The sequence below is a fragment of the Lipophrys pholis genome, assembly GCF_963383615.2.
Source record: "Lipophrys pholis genome assembly, chromosome: 4".
Lineage (NCBI taxonomy): Eukaryota > Metazoa > Chordata > Actinopteri > Blenniiformes > Blenniidae > Lipophrys > Lipophrys pholis.
This window is the reverse complement of record NC_137637.1, coordinates 31403647-31422765: the sequence shown is the minus strand read 5'-3', so window position 1 is coordinate 31422765 and position 19119 is coordinate 31403647. Positions and strand designations below refer to the sequence as shown.

The following is a 19119-nucleotide window of genomic DNA, read 5'->3' as shown; positions in this document are numbered from 1 at the left end:
ATACGCAGTTTATTTTCTTTTTTAAAAAAAAAAAAAAAAGGTTTTCTTATCTCCTCTTTTATCCATATTCAGTAATATTTTGCTATTTAATCACCTGTCTAGAGTATTGTTATTGAACAATTGTGAACTAAACAGAAGTTCACCAAATCATTTTTGCCATATAATTGCTAAGCAGTTCACCATCAACCGTTGCGATCGCTGTCCGAGTATTCCTCATGGGTGATTAGTGAGTCCATCCTCTAAGTGCCATAAAAGGCCTTTCTACACTCTCGGGAAAGACCATTAGGAGACCAGTGATGATGAGGCAACGGCAGCCTCCTATTCTATGTTAAGTGTTGTAATAGCACGCGGCGCTTTTAATGACCCGCTTCTGTATTTCCAGAGGAGGAAACAATAGCGAGGGCCTTTTTGTCCGAGAAAATAATATGTGACGTGACGACACAAGAATTGGAGAAACTGATGAGTTTGACAGGGATTAATCGGACCAAGAGAGAGCTCTGCCAGATTACCAAAGACGTGGACAAATATGGTCAGTGCCCCTAAAAAGTTTCACTGGGGGAAAACTAGCACATTCAACTGAAATCACATGGAAAAACAGATGTTTTTTTTTTTAAATGATGTCTTTTGATAAATACTTTAGAGAAGCTCAGCCCCAAACAGGATGTCATTCATAACCTCATATGGTAGAGGAAATAGATTAAAATGTGGTGTGTCACAATATATTAGCCAAAATTGAAACCTTGTTAAAGTGGGGAGTAAATGTTCCTCTCATATTGGGAGTGAAAATCTATTGATCCTCTTTCTTACTGCAGTGGAACATTGTAGGTTGGTTCTGTTTACACACATGGGTAACGCCTCTAGAATATATTTGAGCAATACAGGGCAGTTAGTCTGAAGGTGTGGATGTGAGTACGGGTTTTATCACTTTAAGGCTCAAGTCAAACAAGGTAATTTATTCAAACACTGAACTAGGATCTGTAATAGATCCTGAACAATCACAGAAGCTAAAGAAGTTATCAAGATAGGTGTTACCAAGATACATTTGAAACAGATTCAGTCAAGTGTAGATTATGATCATTATAGCACGATTACAAACATTGTGGATTTTCAAAGCAAAGCTGTTTCTAAAAATACAACTTTCTAAAATACATAATAAAAACCCAAATTGTTACCTAATACTGCAGCATGGCTGCAAGTTTCCAAAAAACCGCTAGATGGCAGTGTTTGACAGTGTGTGACGTGTTGAGGGTGACGAAAGGCTCGAAAACCAAACACTGGAGTCAAGTACCGGAGTGAATCGAGAAATACACAGAGTAGGTAAAGTAAAGTCTGCAATTACAAATACCAACTGTTTTATCCTCATGTTTCTACATTTTCTGTCAACAACATACTTTATTTTCAGATTCATCTTCGGTCGTTATCATGGCACTCTTAAAGGAGCTTCATTTGATGACATCAATTTACTTTAATTAATTCAATTGCTCTAATTCTAATTCGTGATTTTAAAATGTACGAATGTTTCCGTGTTGAATTGGATTTCCATGAGCGTGACAAACAAATTCTTGGTCAATCTCGCCTTTTATTACTACCTTTTAAATTAAACATTTAGATCTACACAGGACACATTTACTCTCGTCTTTGAATAAGGATGTATGACTTTCTGTATATATTTTTCTATTGATAATTAAATGTGCATATTTTATGTTCTTTTCGTCTCCTTTTTTTTTTTTTTAATTCTTCTGCTGCTTTAAACCAAAATTGCGTAATTTCATACAATACATAAAGTTTAAGCCAGAAGTTTTTCTTTCTCCTTTCTGTATGCGGATGGCGGTTTAATTCGTGTGTGTCTTTTGCTATCCATCCACTCTTTCACTCGGTCCAATACACCAAAGTTAATTTTCTCTGTCTCCTTGTTTTAGATAAATGGGTTTTTAACTTAACAGCTTCCTGATTTGAAGACACGTGTACTGTAGTAGAACCAATAACTGCAACAGTGAACCGAGAGCTGCTTTCAGGGTGCTTCATAAGGAAAAATATCGACTGGAACACACTTCATTAAAAAATGTTGAAAAATGGCACGTAAAGCATTTTGTTTGCTCTACCATATCAACGTACTGAAGAAGTGTTTAAAAAAAACAAACCTGGATTTAATAGATTGAATGAAAACCACTTCACATGAGCAGTCACATGTTTTGATTTCTCTTTGTGTTAACAAAGTTTATAAGTAAATAAAAAAAAATAAATCGAAATGCTTCTTCACTTTTTTCGGTTTCATGTCTATTTACAGGTATGTGCTGATGGATGCAGGAGAACCACTAAATGACATCGAGGCAGAACAGATGAGGAAGAACGCAGACAAAGATGGAGCGGGAACCATCTATGAAGGTACTTTCCCTATTTGAGGCCATTACAGCATTAAAACTACTGCAATTTAGTGGAAAATATAAATCAGATGCGTAGATTCTCTCTAGCTACTGACTTTTTCTCCCGCAGTCTGAACACATGGATGTAAAGGTAAATGGAGGCTCAAAATGCCCCATAGTGTAAATGTAAGTGTGTCTGAGCCTCTGTTTCTCTGTATTGGCCCTATATACTCTGCATATATCCCAGGATAATGTATGGAAACTCCAATGGACGATACTGCCCAATAACATTATTTCTCTCAATATTATCAATTAATTTTTGATATTATCAAAATGTTAAAGCAAAAAAATCGAGAATTTTTGAAATACCTTTAAAACGCCATACATTACGTGTTTTAATTTAATCTACTCTTCCTCATACTATGGGTTTAAATCAATTATGACGGTAGTTTAAATATGCACACAATTGTATAAATAAAAATTAATGTATGAAAATATACGGTCGGTGTATTTTAATTTGAGTTCTGCTTTTTATTGCCTTTTGAATTCAGTATGAGAAAAACAAATAACATAAAAAAAATTTAATAAAACAACAACAACAACAACAACAACAACAACAACAACAACAACAACCACAACCCTGCATTGTCATTGGCCAGTAATCTTCCCAAGTCTCTAAGGGTCAATTCCTGTTCCTGAGGGCGAAACACAAGACATCAATGGGTTAATATCTCCAGACCTGCCACCCGGATGCAGTCATTCACATGGGTCTGACAGCATCTGGTGTTCGGGGCCATTAAATCCCATTCTCATCCCTGCAAAGCCAAATAGACAGCTCCGGGAGCCAACCACATTCATCATCTTGAAGCCATTAGACCAATTGCTGGGTGGAGGGGGAGGGAGTTTGCAGCACTGATCTCTGTTTGCAGCATCCCTGGAGCAGCCTCTGTTGTGTGAAATACAAGAAAGGGCAAGACGGCGGGAGTAGATCCCGGGGAGGCAATCGAAGAGCTGAAAGAGACTCCCTTTGGGTGCTGCCGGGATAGGGTTACTTTTTTTGTGTGGAGTCCGCCATCAGAGGAAATGGCTGTTTTGTCCATGTAAACAGCCTGTGCAATACCTGCATTGCTAAAAGGGGAAGCAGAAGAGGAGGAGGGGCAGACAGTGGACCAAATGTTGCTTCTTCCAATGATTTTTGTCTGTCTTTAGATATTTCCAGCCTGCTGCAGTTTATTCCTGAACATGCATGTTGTATGTTAAGGTACGTATGCATGTCTACTCTGAGGGGGGACACATGAGTAAGACCTTGTCATGTTTGGAAGAGGTTAGCTCAGCTGTTTTATTTGTACAACACAACTGAGCTACAATGCATCCTAAAAAACAAATACCATCACTCCCTTATAAACAGTAATAATACAATTACATAATCCTAACAGAAAAGGTAAACGTTGCATGCTCTGTTTTTGTGCAGTGTAAAGAGCTTTAACTCTACAGCAGCAACGGCTGAGTCTGGTCTTTGTTTTTCATTGGTTGAGTCCAGTTGCACATGTTCCTCATTAAGAGCACCAGCAGACAAGATGAGAGGGGAGGAATGTCTATTTTCGCCGCCTTCCCGTGTAACCGCGCGTCTGTGGGGGATCATGTTCAGTCCTAAACCTCCATGTGCATGTAAATCTTGAGTAAAATTGCATTTGACTCTCATGGGATGTGTGTAGTAGTTGTGTGGGTGTGAGGCACGTGTACTGAGACTTGGATGCAGCGGGTATTTATGGAACCTGTGTGTGTGTGTGTGTGTGTGTGTGTGTGTGTGTGTGTGTGTGTGTGTGTGTGTGTGTGTGTGTAAGTTGATTTTGACGTTTTGAACGCGCTGCCAACACATTTCCTCACAGTGTGCAAGTTATCCCTCAGTATTTGACTAAGTTTGCTAGACCAATTTCCTTCAGTGTGCTTGCAGCCCACATCCTGCCCAGTACACCCACCACAGCCCTGCTGGCACACTGAGCCACGGTTTGAATGAAAGTGAAAGCGGCGGGTCCCTGAACTGAAACTTGTAATATCGTATTTTCAGGATTTAGGCAAATAACATAAATAAGTCCTATAGGGCTTATAGATTTCTAGATTTGAGGCTTAGTTTTGTGGTTGAAAGAGATTGAAATGCAAATAAGAGCTGTGGTAAAAAAAAACAAAAAACTAAACAAATCCTCCTCATTAGTATTTTGTCTTTTCTTTTCAGTCTGCAGCTTTCATGGTGAAAACAGCAGCTGCCCCGGCGGTCCCCACACCTGCGGGAGGACGCTCATGTTGACCATGAAGCGCACTCGAGATGAGTGACCTGTCCACATCCACACCGATTGAAAACACAACCTTCAGTTGAGCCACTTAACGTCCCCGAGCATGGCTGCGGATACTGCCAGAACAACGCCGAGTTTCCTCTCCACAGCGGCCTCGACCGCCACAGTCCCCCTCCTCTCCACGAGCCCCGGAGCCAGAGACAATGTCACCTCCAGAACATTAATGACCGTTACAATAACGGAGAATGAGACTGCTTTCAACGCCACCGCATTTCCAGAAGTGGTGATTGAAGGGTCCGGCATGGGGATGCTGTTAGTGCCCATTGGCATCATCACTGTTATTGGCTTAGCCGTGGCAATAGTAAGGAATCAATTCTTCTACCTCATTTCACAGTGTCTCCAAAGGAACATTTCACACATCAGAATGACGTCGTGATTTAGCTTTTTGTATTTTACTTACGTTATGATCGATCTTGTTCCTTTGTAGATGCTGTATGTCCGGAAAAGAAAGCGGTGAGTTTAACATCATTTCTCATTTCTGACTTGATAATCAGCCAAGACAAGATTGTCAACTGGGTATGACAGCCTGTTGTCCTGTTTCCAAAGCCTTATATTCACAGTGTCACTCAGTTTTGATATTTACATCAATCAATACTTGTTAGTTAATCTTCTTGTCATATTCTATATGACACAATATGTTGTTTAACCTTTGATAGGGCAACATTTAAATACACAGAGATGGAACGTTTCTATCTCGGGATGTGGTTTCGGATAAATTGTCACAAATACCAGATTCCCAGAAGAATTTTAGATTTCCACTCATCTCAATGTTTCACACACATATTTCCTCCTCTGTCCTGTGACTCATCCGTGTGTGTTTGGAAGAAACAAGAAGAAATGTGGCCGTTAACACGTGAGATAGTGTTAGACTGAGATAGTTTCATTAATCTGTTACTATGTCTAGAAAAGAAGAAAAAATGCTTTCGCGATCCAAACAACCTGGCAGGTCCTTTTCTCTGTGTACGAGTTGCTCTTTACCTCTGCGTCGTTCTCACACAGGCTGGAGAAGTTGAGACACCAGCTGATGCCCATGTACAACTTTGACCCTGCTGAAGAACAAGATGACCTGCTGGAACAGGAACTGCTGGATCATGGCCGGGAAGGCAGCCTCTCGGGTCCCAATGCCAAGGTACACCGCACTGTGTTAAAGAGACAGGATTTGTTTAGTATTTATTTGGTTGTTTTTTTTTCCACACAAAATGACTAAATCTGTTTGTTATTGACTCACAGAAGTAATGAACAATAAAGAATGTACTACATTGTCATAGGGCTATTTGTTATTTATATTAGCAGATTGTATTTAAATACCAGTCTTAAAATGTGATATGAATCGGAAGACTTCTATGTTTTCATTTTTGAGTTTGTCATAATTCTTAATTTCCTTTTATTTCTTTTAAGTTTTGACACATGGCATAGTGGTATAAGGTAAACATGGTAAGGTATCACCTGTGTGTCTTTTCAACCACTTCTCTTGAACCCCTCTTTAACTCACCCCCCTTCGTTTGTTCATGACATCGGTGAGCGGGCCAGAAGTGGCATTCAAGTATAAACTATTCTGCAATATTTCATCCACGTCATTTCATCCAAACCGACCTCCGTCTTACCTGCAAACTCTTTCCTTGATCCTTCCTTGGTCTTAACACAATTCAGGGGCCACAGAGAGCAGAAGAATGTCCCCAAACTCCAAGTATATACAAATAAAACATATAGTAAAGCCTGTGTGATACACATGACCAGTTAAACCAATTCCAGGGCTTCTGATCAAAACATTGCCGGGAAAGTGAGAGACAGAAAATAGCTAGTAAGTGATCTATACTTCAGAGGATTTAAGCTTTTCTTCCTGATCAATAACCAACTTAACTTTAGCAACTAAATTCTACAAAGTGAACTTCCAGTGTTCACTAAACCAGAGTGCTTTTAAAGTTTTGGATAGCGAGTCCCCCTTCACAGAGCCTGAACTTCAACGTGCCCCCCAGCTCCTCACACGCTTTCGTTCACGCTGAGTAATGTTTCACGCTAAGTAATATTTTGTGGTTAAAATGCCGGAATTCCTTAGATTTTTCACATTATAAGATGTTGTTAACAGCTGTTGGGATCCATAACCAATAGAGACAACAGCTATTCCCATACTAATTGAGTTTTAAAAGCTGAGATGTCTTTATATGTGGTGGATACTAATTATTTTCTGATTTTCATTTGTCTCTTTAGACTTGAAATAAATTCTGCTCTAAATTTGAAACATTACATCGTTTTACAATGAATTCATTTCTTTCTTTTTTTTAAAATCATATTTCTATTCATAAAATTTAAGGAAAACATGCTGGAAGAACATCCTGACCACCAGCTTGCGCCTCATGCCTGTGCCCTCCCGTGTAGAGTACTGTGGCGCCCTCCAGAGGCGGCCACGGAACTACACGTTGCCCCAACAGTGCACTGTTCCTCTGTGGCCTCTTGGACTCCGTATGATTTCAGCAATTAACAGTATTCACACTAGAGTAATAATTGTCCTGGAGTAACAAAATGCAATGTGGCACACAGATTTCTTACATTGAGAGTTTTCACACTAACCTTGTGTGTGTGTGTGTGTGTGTGTGTGTGTGTGTGTGTGTGTGTGTGTGTGTGTGTGTGTGTGTGTGTGTGTGTGTGTGTGTGTGTGTGTGTGTGTGTGTGTGTGTGTGCGTGCGTGTGTGGTTTTTCCAAGTAAAAGCCAGCATCAACGTATAATTTCAAGACCACTAACAGATTTGCTTTATATGCCCTGCCACCCGTCTCGTCTGCAGACCCTCACGACCTCCCAGGGGACGACGCAGAGGCCCAGTCGTCTGGTCTTCACAGATGTAGCCAAAGCGCTCAATGCTTAACGGACCCCCGTCACCAGCTGATGTGCGTTTACGGGGCCCGTTGGTCTCATCAAGACACAGACTGTCGCTCAGGAAGGGAGGAAAATAAATAATCAAGGAGAAACTGGGCTGTTTCGGAGAGTTAACTAGAGCTCTGATGAATACTTTCATCGCCACACTTGAAATGTACATTTTGTTTTTCATATCAGAGAAAAAAAAAAAAAAAAAGCTCCACAAGATGCATGTTTGAAAAGGGAGAGACAATAAGCATCACGTATGATATTGCACTGTTATCATTTGTAACTCAAATGCTGTGTGATGCACTTTAAAAAAAAAAATTATTTGCTGTTGAATTGTTTGGTATCTTGTCAGTTAAGTTCTTCTGAACTTTATCTTCTTCCATGTTTCATAAGAGAGAAGTGTAAATCTGTGTTTTAGTGGTTTGTGATTCTACATTTCTGGCAAGCTTGAACGCTGGGTGTGTCGCCACCTTTCAGTGAAGTATTACTCTCTATTTTGTTTATTCTTTAGTGAACAATAAAGGATTGTTTTCGTCTGTATGCATCAACTATTTATACCATTTTTTTTTTTTGTTTGTTGTTGTTACACAAATCCCGGGACAGAAACAGTTGATAGGTGTGATATTTTATTGATACGTGATAACGAAGCAGAATAACACAAATCACAAGGGAAAGGATCATAGCAAAATATATATCACAGGTTTGTGAGTTGTTTTAATGAAGAGGAAGAAGACACACATCAATAACATAACTAGAAAATGATGTTAAAAGTAAGGCATGAAAGATGATTTCTCAAGTGACACGTTCAACTTCTCAAACAGTTGAAATTTGATCAAGTACTGCATGTAACTACATCACTATCAGTAAGATCACAGAACAACACTGCCCCCAGTACAAAAGAGTAAATATCCAAACACAGCTCATGTTAAATAGCGCACATTGACTCAGCTGTCGTTGAATTCGGAGGCGCCCTTCAGGCCGACCTCCCCTCGCCTGCGATCACATGAACATTGTGAGATGAGAGGACTACAACAGTACGGGTTTGAGTTATTTCAAGATTTCACGATCCACTTCGCCTGAAGGTCTGATAGAAACCCTTGGCCACAGTTAACCGAGAGTGACCCCAGAGGTGACCCAGGCAGTTTTGTCGTCAGAGGTAGTCCGTGGGGGCAAAAAAACAAGCAAAATCAATGCATGTGAACATTGAATAAATCTAATCTGGCAGCAGTTTGAGCAACAATGCTGAAATACATGAAATGATTGAAATGCTAAATAATTATTAGTGATGATATAAGTACGTTTTAGGTGGAAAAAACAAAACAAAACACAAATATATAAACTATATATCATATAAATGTTGGGTGATATTTGAGTAATGCAAAAATTTTGAAGTAGTATATAGTTGATGCTGGATAAATGTTTGCTGTACACGATGACGATGAATCTCTTTAAGTCAGCATATTTGCAAAGATGACATGAGGCTGTTTGTTGGTTTAAGTGCAGAAATTCTGAACGAGGTCTCAAAATCCTTTCTGAACTCGACTGGAAGCTGAAAACGTCTTAACCTGGTGTTACTATTTAAATTCTTTTTAAAAAGAAATTTCAAAAAAGAAGGAAATCCTGAGTTGAGAATGTTCTGACGCCTCAGTTGCATCGCGGTCTTGTTAGTTCATCACAAACCCCAAGTTGACTGCGCACAAATCAAAACACATTTTTCCCCTTTTGATTCCCTAAAGTTTGATTAAATCCCATTTTCCTGCATTACAATCTGGTACCACATGAATTTCCCTTCATTATTATCATCTTTTTTTTCCTTCTTCTTCTTCTGCACAATTGAAAATTCCTGCAAAGGACATGCACACAGTTCTGCTTTTATGTTTTGTGTCTTATGCTTTTAGACTTCTGAACACACTCAAATACAAAAATGAGATGTATTTAATGTGTTCCAATTCATTTTAAGCAACTTGTAGAAACACTTCTGTAGAAACGGACTCCACTGGAACTTGTTCAGTATGTGCCATGAAGAAAAATCCTGTTCACTATATTAAAGTCACAACAGCCACAAGGCTGCAGAGGTAAAAAAAAAAAAAAAGACTTTTTAAAAGTATGTGTCAATTTTTTATGGGGAAACCCCACATTCTCGCTGTCTGAAAAGCAGAAACGAATCAGTAAAGTCCACTCTCACTTTAGTGCATTCGTTTGTGTTGTTGCTGCTGCAGCCGCGACGGTTGGCCTGACGCGGCTGACGTTATACATCACTCTCATGTATTTCAGCACTTTGAGGTTATTTGCTGCCATGGATTAAGAGAATCACACATACAATGTACAGTGTAAGAATCAGAAAATACATGATGTAGTAAAAATGAGAAAAGAATACCCCCCCTCCCCCACCCATCCACCCCCCCCCCAAAAAAAAAAAAAAAACAAAAAAAAAAACACACACAAAAGAAACTATATCCTAAAAAGCAAATATTTCATCAAGTTGTTGTAAACTATTGGCTGCATTTTCTTTCCCAGGAACACAAGTAAAGTCTCACTTCTATGGTGGTGTATTAGGGACACAGACAACAACATTAAGAGGTGAGGTTATGTTTTATTCTCTCATTTCCAGACTCAAGAGGAGAGAACAAATCCAATTAGAGAGTAAAGCTAAAATCACAATAACATTTGACAGTACTTTTGAGTCTTTTCAAATTTCAACTTAATGTTAAACATTGCTACGAGCATTCTCAATTCCCCCCCCCCCCCCCCCCCCCCCCCCATCTCTTTTATTTTCACTCTTTATCCAGCATTTCTACTTTAATATCAAAATGCAACATGCAAGCCAATCGCCATGCTCATCCAGTTTCCCTTGAGGTGACCCTATTACACCAACATACAAATCAGGTTGTTTTTTTTTGCTTATTATTCATCTATCATATACAGTTGAAAACAGAAAGAAACCAAAAAAAATAAAAAATAAGATGGTTTATTTGTACACCTCTACTGGAGCTGCTTCTGTGCATTTGTGAGATTAGATGGCATTTAGCCATAAAAAAATCCCTTAAATGTACTGTGAAACTGTGTGTGTGTGTGTGTATACAGTATACATGAATGTGTATAACGAATGAGGGAGTGAAGAAGTTTGAGATCTTCTGTCTTTTGTGTTGCTGAGGTAGAATGAGAGATGAGGAAACTGAGAGTAACTGAGGTTTAAATGAGGTCTTTGTTTCAAGGCATACTGGTAATGTCAAATACAGATTAGAAATGCGAAACAAACACAGCACCATAATTTTTACTGAGCAGACAAAATGTTCCTGAATAGTTTTGTACCTGAGGTTTTCAATACGGTGTAAAAGCACTGTTAAAAATGAAATCCTGAGCGCGGCAAAACACTGTCGTTGACTAAAGTCTACACAAAACGTTTTTCTTCCCTCCATAAAACACCCATTTAAAAACTTTGGACATCTTTCCTTGAATCAGATGACAATTTTTCTTTTGAAACTGAAGCTATCTAATCCTCTAAATCTCAGTTCAAGTAGAGAACAAATGATAATTTTCCCTTCCATATGGATATTTTACTTCGGAATAAGACCGTCCACATGAACGACTTTAGCACACAGTGTCTCTATTGTAACATTGGTTGAGAAAAAAGAAAAAGAAAAGTCACTGTTTTGCTCCCGTTTCACACAAGGACACTTGAGTTTAAAATGTGTTACCAATACAACATTAAAGTTTGGTTCCTTTACTTTTCTTAACCCCTCACCAGCTCGTTTTCACCCCACCACACACAGACGCGGGGTGGCAGGAGAGCTGGCATGCTTAAAGGAATAGTTCGACTTTAAGGGAATTTAAGAGTTATGAGAACATATGAACATAAACAGATAAAAGTGGTTGGTGTGTTTCAGTTGAAGGATTAAAAACAGGTGGAAACTGATGATCTTGCTGAGGTAACAGAATCCACCAAACAGTATGTTTAAGTTTCACCTGCATAATAACAAAAACCGCCGTTGTATTTCGGCTTCGTTTAGATTTAAAAAAAACAACAACAACAAAACACTGTGTTGATAGTGTTGTAGTCCGTAGTTCCAAATATGAAGCACATAAACTCACTTCCCAAAAGGTAGAACTACTCCTTGAAGAATGTCTTGCGATGATAAAAACACTTCAATGTCAACAAAGCTTGTTCACCAAACGAGTCAAGCTCTTTAGGGTCAACGACAAACCCGGGGTTCAGTACAGGATCGGGAGAGGGAAACGACTGTTTGCAGAGAGTTTTGAGTGTGTGTGTCTGTTTTCCTGAATCCTCATCACAGGGAGGAGACAGATTGTACCCCTGTTTGTTTGAGGTCGAACCTTGAGGTAGGCGTCCTATCTACTCCCCTTCCTCCTGAGCTGGCACCTGAGACGACGAGGCTTCGAGCTGCGAAGGACCCTCCTCAGCCTCTCCCGGAGGGCCCTGCAACAAACAGTGGACCAGAGAGGGCCGTCAGTCCGCCGTCAGCTTCACACTCTGCTCTGCGACTAATGACTGGTGAATCGATACTAGAGAGGACACGAGAATGCAAGACCGGGTGTTAAAAGTTTCATTGCGTGCGAGGAAGTCGGTTCCAGCTGTCAGACCTAGAAATGTGAGGAAGACGACGGTTACATCAGGAAACCAAGAAGGCAGGGGAAGACAGCAGTTAGATCAGATTTCCCCTCCCTGCACTGACTCATTCTTCCCCTTCGTTTGGGCGCGCGTGAGAAAGGGAGTCTGTCTCAACGGTTTCAGTTCTTGAAGCATCTCAACTTCTTTGACAAACTGCTCAGCGGAGAGGATGCGATAAGGCAGACCAGGGGTAGCGAACCACTCCGCTTTGGCAAGAACCGTTGTGCAATGCATTCATTCAAGAGATGAACCGGAGGGGCTGAGAGGAACACTGAGTTTCTGAGAATTGCACCCAAAAAAAAAAAAAACGGTATGTTTTATGTGGGGAATTCGGCACTGCTGCCTTGCGCGTTTCCAAGAAATTTGCCATGAACCTCAACGAAGTGACTTTATGCGATGCAACAGAGAGAGAGACCGGCGCGTCGAGACGAAAGGATGGAAAAAAAAAAAAAGAAAAAAGAAAAAGAAAAAAGATGTATGGAAACAAACACGGTAAAAAAGCAAATCGCACACAGTACGGGAGCAAATACTAAGGAAGCCGAGCAATGTGAAGAATGCACAGAAGATAATGAAGTAGGAAACATGGAGGTCAAAGGGCAGAGTACACCACACTGACAACCCCAAGAAGGAAGCTGGTTTTAACATCTAGTTGTGTTGCATTTGTCATTTGGAGGGATGTGTCTGAAGCTGGAAGAGTTCACCAGGGTACAATTTTGCACTAAGGTACAAAAGAAATCAAAAAGAAATGAATAGAAAATACACATATTTTTGTTTCACGCGTTAGTTAGTTAGTTAGTTAGTTAGTTAACGCCACAGAGAAGAGCCAAGCGACAGGAGAAGAGAGCCGGGTCCCCCGACCTTTCAATATTAACACTTCAATATGGATGAAGGTGGGATTTGGTGCATGGCTGTTTTCGTTCCCCTTTGGCTTATTAAAAGAAATTATGCATACTATTAGGACTTCAAATAACAAGAGACGTATAAAAATAGGATTGCAGCTTGAAATAAACCAGTAAAGATTTAAATGTTGCACCGAACCAAGCGACATAAAAAGTGGCAATACAGGTAGAATATAAAAATAGTATCAAGTTCTTATTTCTTCATTACTTCATTCTGATTATCATGCTTACTTGTGGGCTAAATACTAACACAACTCTAACTCATCTCCGGCTCAGTACAGTAAAAATGGTTCTTGAAAACATACTTTTTTTTTTTTTTAAATGTTTGATGCTGGAGTTATGAAATGAATCAACATGAGATCTAACATGCAAATAGTGAATAGTGAATATGTAACTGGCATTGTTCAGAAGGTGAAAATGTGACACAAAGTGAGATTTCTGCCCAGTGAAGCAGAAATGCAGTCCCCGAGTCACAAAATCTGAAAGTGATTTAATACCACATCCACAGCAAACTGCTTCAGGACATAAATGTCACAGAGAAAGAGAGACGGGAGGAATAAAGCAGATTTTTAAAGTTTGTAGTGAAGTACGAAAGTGTAATGATGTAAAGTTTCTGTCACAAATTCAACTGTAAAGATTGGCACATTGGGAAAACGTGGATTTGGACGCTAAGTGATTCCTTTATGTGATGGAACTGGACTCGGCGTATCGCAAACACACCAACCATTCCAAACCAAAAGAGGCCTCATGACAACAACATGGTTCTGCAGTGGAGGGAACCTGTGTCTCTGAGTGCCGCATCAAAACTCAACCGGACCACCCAACTGCCGTGTTCAGATTCGGTTTTCCTCACCTGCTGCTCTTCAGTCACTTCTGGAACTACTTTCTGAGGCTGTGAAAAAGAGAAGGCAGCAGAATTAATTAAACATGAAGGGAAATGGGGCCCTCCAGGATTGCAAGGCTCCAGCACACACAAACACAGGGCAGGCTTTTGGGACACACATTCACAATTAACTCCATGATGTCTGGGTGTCAGTGATGGCTCCGTACCCATTTCCTTGGTCGCCCTCGTGGTCGTTTCTCCCCAGCGGACTCTACTTTCTGTGAAAGAACAGATGGAGGGTGTAAGAGGCAGCTTCAGGTTTATATCAGGAAAACAGTTTTTTTATTTTTTTTATTTGAGTCCTCATCTGCTGAACTTTTGTAACTGCGAGATGTTGATGCAGTTCAGTGTTAATCATTCCCCTTTGGAGCTCTTGCAGTTATGCGCCATAAACTACGTTTATTACCAATGATTAAGTGTTTTAAAGGAGAAACTCTTAAACGAACGACCGGAGTCACCCGTGAACATTCAAGTGCGCACGTTTATGGATTTATTCACTTTCGTGTGAAACCTCCAATTCAGCCCAATCTGCGAGCACAAAGAATGGATTTGCATGATTGACGTGTGTAATTGCAGGCTCATACTGAAATACCTCGCTCCGCCATGTTGTAACAAGCTTAACAACTTCAGTTGCCCCAACTGTTTGCAACCAGTGGCGATAAAGAAAACATCCACTGAGCGTTTTCGGTTGAAGACGTTTGCACATAATGTGAATAAAGAAGTTCATTTGGCGTCACAGATCCATGCCCAGATCAAAAGCGGCACAGCAACTTCTTAACCTGATACTTCAGGTCTTAACGAGATTTTTCAGAACATCAAAGTGCTATGTACTAGATACTCTTTCGTATCTAAAATGACTAATTTGAAAACGGGTGAGTTCTGAATCATAAAGAAAGTCAGTGTTTAGTTAGATCAGTTTTTTTTTATTATTAAAAGTGACAACAAAATAACTTATGATGTGATCATTGAGTAGCTCCCGTGATCCTCCTTGATAGATTTTTTAATTTTACTGAGATTTAACAGAACTCAAGACATATTTGAAAAAGATTCAGTGATCTAAGCCATTAACCATGAAAAAAAAACTTGTTGCACAAATATTAACCACAAACTACAAGTATCCATAACTTTAACTGTATTTTTTTCCAATAGCTGCTTTATCTGCACTGTACGTCATAAAACAATAGCCGACAAGTGAGATACTTTGATTTTCCAGTAAAAGAAACACTCATTCGTCATGACAGCTGTAACTGCTTCTGCGCTGACGGACCCATCTCTCAGGGTTAAGAATAAGACATAAACACTGCACTGGTTTAATCTCAACTAGTCTTTAGCTTCTTTCATATACTTTAGTTTGTGATAGCGACCTTAGTTTAGCGACCACTGCTGCATCTCATGCAGGTGCACCTAAAACCATAAAACCATTTAAGATCCCATCCAGTGTCCTGAAGATAAACAGACCATCCGTTTTCAAACAAATATAGATTCCAAATGTCAAGCTGCTTTCCTGATGAGTGTAAGTGAGAAGATCCCGGAGGTTGACATAAGAAATTAGTGAATGCACTTTAAAAACACGTGTGCAGATAAGTTAAAGTTTCTTAGAAGCACTTATCAGTTTTAACCTTTGCTGCAGTTTTGGGGCCTTTGTTCTTGCTGCCCTTCGGTCGCCCTCTAGGTCTCTTTGGGGCCTCTGGTCCAGCAGGCTCCTGTGGAGAAAGATCAAATATGAACCGTCTGATAACAACCAGACAAGAAAATAAATATCTACACATAATCCAGCTGTATATCTATAGAAACAATTTGCAGGTTTAATTAGATTCTCAAGATGGATATGATGAGATTCATGTTAGGAAGACCGAAGTCTTACCGACTGCTGTTTCCGTGGTCGACCCCTGCCTCGCCGCTGGGGCTCGGAGGGCGACTGGGCAGTGCTGGGCTGAGGAGACGGCTCTTTGGTCCCACTGTTACTCATGCCTGCGTCTGTCCACCTGCTTCAAAGGGTGTGGGCATCAAAGTCTGGGGCAGCGGCCTTGAGGGCTTAAAGAGGAGAAGAGCGAAAGGTCAGGAGCCGGCGACGTGAGCGAGAGAAAGTGGGAAAACTCCACGACATTTGGACACGGTGCTGCAATCATCTCCGACAAAATGTAGGACAATTTGCTTCGAATCGTCTTTTTGAGCATTCACCGCAAATGTGTTCCAATCGGCGCTTAATGTATAATTAAAAAGGACGATTCAGAATCACACGGGATCCTTTTCCAAGAGCTAGCGTGGGAACTGCTTAAACATAAGCCTTGGCACCAGGTTCATCGGAAAGCACACAGGGCTCTGGCAAACGCAGGGAAACATGAGAGTGGTGTGCAGGGACTAAAAGTAGCACAGATATTCACAACTCAATCTCCCATCCAAAATCTGGACCTACACTACTGTGCGTTTCCATCTGTCCTCTGTGAGGTATTTCTCAATGGGGTTGTGATGATGCTGCAACTTATATCGTAAAAAAAAAGAAAAAAAAAGACAAGTCTCTAGTAGTTAGGATAGAAATTCATATTAAAATATTGAAACAAAAACAAATTGGCAGCAGTCGTTCTGATGACATATTAAACTTTTTTTTTTTTTTTTATCAATGAGTTGAGTGAGACTTTAAAAGATACACCTGAAGTTATTACGTCTAATAATCACACGACTTGAACAATTTAACGTGTAACTTTCAAGCCGGCTTCTTCAGGAAAAATAATAAATACTCAGAATATTCAAAACGTGTTTATTAGTTTTGCATGCTGCAGGGTAAGTGTAATTTTACTTGACATTTAACTGGCTATAGCTCAAAGAGCAACCTTTAAAGTGTAAACAGGGTGTCCTCACGTTAGTCTACATTCCTGGTGAGTTCCTAGAAGGTCGACCGTGTTGTTTGCTTAATTAACGTCCTAGTTTTTTTTGGGGTTGTTTTTTTTTTTTTTTAACCCAAGCGAATAAACCATAAAGGTGTAGTCGGCCTGGGCTGCGGGTCCCATGGTGGTCGTTTCACCACAGCGTCTGGCTGCGCGAGGAATGTGCCAAACACTAATTGCCAACAACAGCCTATCAAAACGGCCGCACTGAAGCAGGAAGTCGGGAGAGTGTCGAGAAACAACGTCCTCGGAGAAACCATTTACAGCCAAACGATTACGCGTAATCGTCGCTTTTTAAAGCGACTTTGGATCAAAAGAAGACGAAGAAGAAGACGAAGAAAAAAAAAAAAAAAAAAAAAAATCTCCAACCGGATACTCCTGCCAAAAAAAAAAAAAAAAGAAAAAAAAAAGTGGACCGTCCGCTCAACTAATCCGTGTTTGCCAGTCAAGTACGGGACTGAATGTACTCTTAGCATATGGGCGGCAATTGCAACCATAAAAAAAAAAAAAAAAAAAACACATTCTTGTGTGGCGTGAAAAGGAGGCGCGCGCGACGCGCTCCGGACGCCTTCGGCCGCCTGCGCTCGCGCCGCAGCGGAGGACCTGGAAACATGCAAACACCAAAACAACACGCAGGGTCGACCGACGCTGTTTTTAAAAGCGGAAAGTCGTCGGAGCTTTGCAACACAACATCCCCTTCTGCTCCCATCACTTGCGCAATCGTTGTGTGTGTGTGCGTGCGTGTGTGTGTGTGTGTGTGTAATGTGTTTTGGGTTTCGGAGCGGCAACAGGTCCGTCGAGTGTTCGAAAGACGCGAGATCAAGTTTTATCGAGCGAGTAACACAGGTGCAAAAAAAAAAACCCCACGTCTCTTGTTTTACAAGCAGCTCGGACATACGGAGAAGGTTCAGACTGTGGGCTCCATGTTCAGGCTGAGTGATCCTGTCCATGCAGGCAGCGCCAAACGCAACATGCAGAAAGAGAGAGAGTGTGTAAGAAAGAGAGAGAGAGAGAGAGAGAGGAGGGAGTGTGCACACGCTGAACTTACCTTTAGTCGGTTCGCAGCTTTACCTGAAAAGTTCACACACTCACTTTGCGCCCCTGCACAACTCTGGAAATCTTAGTGTATCGACCGTCTCATTGGCTGGAATGAAAGGGTAATCTCTCTCTCTCTCTCTCTCTCTCTCTCTCTCTCGCACACTCCCTCTCCCCCCCTCCTCTCTCTCTCTTTCTCTCTTTCTCTCTCCCTCCTCCTAATCGGAAATGTGTGTGATCCCCCCAGACGTCCAGTCACGAATACCCCAGATGCAGTATAGTGGGGGGTTGCAGCAGAGCAGTATGCATTGCATACTTTCTCTATTAAAGCATGTTTCAAGAAAGAAGGAGGGAAGGAGACGGAGGACCCCGCCCCGAAAGACTCACCGGACCACCCACTTGAGAGGGAGAAAAGAGGGAGAAAAGACGGGCATCAGACAGCCAGGAGGGTCTGGTTCCGGGGTTCCCAAAGTAGGGTCTGGAAGGGGAGGGGGAGGGGGGGGGGGTTCCCCAAAGAAGGCAGGAAAAGGTTGAGTTTGTTTCAGCAGACATGATAGTGAGAACAGACAGTCTCAAGCAGAGTTTCCCTCTGTCTGCCTGCTGTTATCTCCCCACCTCCAGGGTTAGAGATAGAGCTCTGCAAAGTCATAAAAGGACTCAAATATCAAACAGGGTTTCTGAGAACAAAGTCTGCTCAACAACAGTCCGACCAGCATTTGTTTTGGGAAATGTGAGCCATGCTTGGCTCTTATTCGTCAGTAACAAAGACATCAGGGGCATTTTTTTTGTGTGTGTGTGTGTGTGTGTGTGTGTGTGTGTGTGTGTGTGTGTGTGTGTGTGTGTTATAAGTCATAATTAGAGCAGTTAAAAGATGTATGGTGTTTACCTGGCTTACCCAGGTCTATGATGAAAGTCCAGTTTAGTTTTCATCATTAAGATATCGACATCCGATAACAGAAACAAAATAAAGATACATCAGTTAGAAAACTGCTGTGAATCTGCTGAAGGATATTGCTCCCATTTAAGTGAAAAAGTCCATTCATGCGTGGCTAAAGTTTAAATCAATCTATTTTTCCACTTAAAAAAAAACGAAAAAAAAAACCCAGATATACATTTCAAGATGTTTTTAATTGTTTGAGTCGATGCAGCCATAAAGTGACGCGAGCCCGATATGTTTGAGCGACTGTGAACACACATTGCTGCAGCTGCTGAA

At 40.8% G+C, this 19119-nt stretch overlaps 3 protein-coding genes across 6 annotated transcripts; 2 read left to right on the top strand and 1 right to left on the bottom strand.

Annotated features, from left to right (window-relative positions):
• Positions 1-215: 215 nt before the first annotated feature.
• On the top strand, positions 216-4364 carry LOC308108323 (calglandulin-like; the record flags this gene model as incomplete). Its single annotated transcript, XM_080461154.1, has 4 exons — positions 216-219; positions 383-533; positions 2288-2385; positions 4318-4364. The coding sequence occupies 4 exons, from the start codon at positions 216-218 to the stop codon at positions 4362-4364; spliced, it is 300 nt and encodes a 99-aa protein (XP_080317280.1).
• cUnh3orf18 (chromosome Un C3orf18 homolog) lies at positions 3126-8123 on the top strand. 2 transcript variants are annotated; one of them, XM_080462059.1, is made up of 6 exons: positions 3259-3624; positions 4597-5015; positions 5142-5167; positions 5714-5843; positions 6113-6148; positions 7495-8123. In XM_080462059.1, exons 2-5 carry the CDS (start codon positions 4758-4760, stop codon positions 6116-6118), a joined length of 420 nt encoding a protein of 139 aa, XP_080318185.1. In that variant the 5' UTR covers positions 3259-3624; positions 4597-4757; the 3' UTR covers positions 6119-6148; positions 7495-8123. The 2 variants fall into 2 exon arrangements, with proteins under 2 accessions (XP_080318184.1, XP_080318185.1); XM_080462058.1 differs by lacking the exon at positions 6113-6148 and having other exon boundaries at positions 3126-3624; positions 7495-8121.
• Positions 8124-11082: 2959 nt separating this feature from the next.
• On the bottom strand, positions 11083-18232 carry LOC308108809 (uncharacterized protein). Of its 3 annotated transcripts, none has more exons than XM_080462048.1 (6): positions 17920-18232; positions 15851-16020; positions 15606-15689; positions 14154-14204; positions 13957-13995; positions 11083-12012 (listed from the first exon to the last, which is right to left on the bottom strand). In XM_080462048.1, the coding sequence occupies exons 2-6, from the start codon at positions 15953-15955 to the stop codon at positions 11929-11931; spliced, it is 363 nt and encodes a 120-aa protein (XP_080318174.1). In that variant the 5' UTR covers positions 15956-16020; positions 17920-18232; the 3' UTR covers positions 11083-11928. The 3 variants fall into 3 exon arrangements, with proteins under 3 accessions (XP_080318174.1, XP_080318175.1, XP_080318173.1); XM_080462049.1 differs by having other exon boundaries at positions 11083-12098; positions 17920-18010; XM_080462047.1 differs by lacking the exon at positions 11083-12012 and having other exon boundaries at positions 12979-13995; positions 17920-18163.
• Between the last annotated feature and the right edge of the window lie 887 nt (positions 18233-19119).

What these genes read in the sequence shown, in the direction of transcription:
- cUnh3orf18 (XM_080462058.1), top strand. Translation starts at nt 4,758, where the DNA reads ATGGCTGCGGATACTGCCAGAACAACGCCGAGTTTCCTCTCCACAGCG. An exon ending in TTGGCTTAGCCGTGGCAATA is followed by an intron (nt 5,016 to 5,141) that starts GTAAGGAATCAA and finishes GTTCCTTTGTAG; the next exon opens with ATGCTGTATGTCCGGAAAAG. An exon ending in TATGTCCGGAAAAGAAAGCG is followed by an intron (nt 5,168 to 5,713) that starts GTGAGTTTAACA and finishes GTTCTCACACAG; the next exon opens with GCTGGAGAAGTTGAGACACC.
- LOC308108809 (XM_080462047.1), bottom strand. Translation starts at nt 15,955, where the DNA reads ATGAGTAACAGTGGGACCAAAGAGCCGTCTCCTCAGCCCAGCACTGCC. An exon ending in GACCACGGAAACAGCAGTCG is followed by an intron (nt 15,690 to 15,850) that starts GTAAGACTTCGG and finishes CTTTCTCCACAG; the next exon opens with GAGCCTGCTGGACCAGAGGC. An exon ending in GCCCCAAAACTGCAGCAAAG is followed by an intron (nt 14,205 to 15,605) that starts GTTAAAACTGAT and finishes GTTCTTTCACAG; the next exon opens with AAAGTAGAGTCCGCTGGGGA.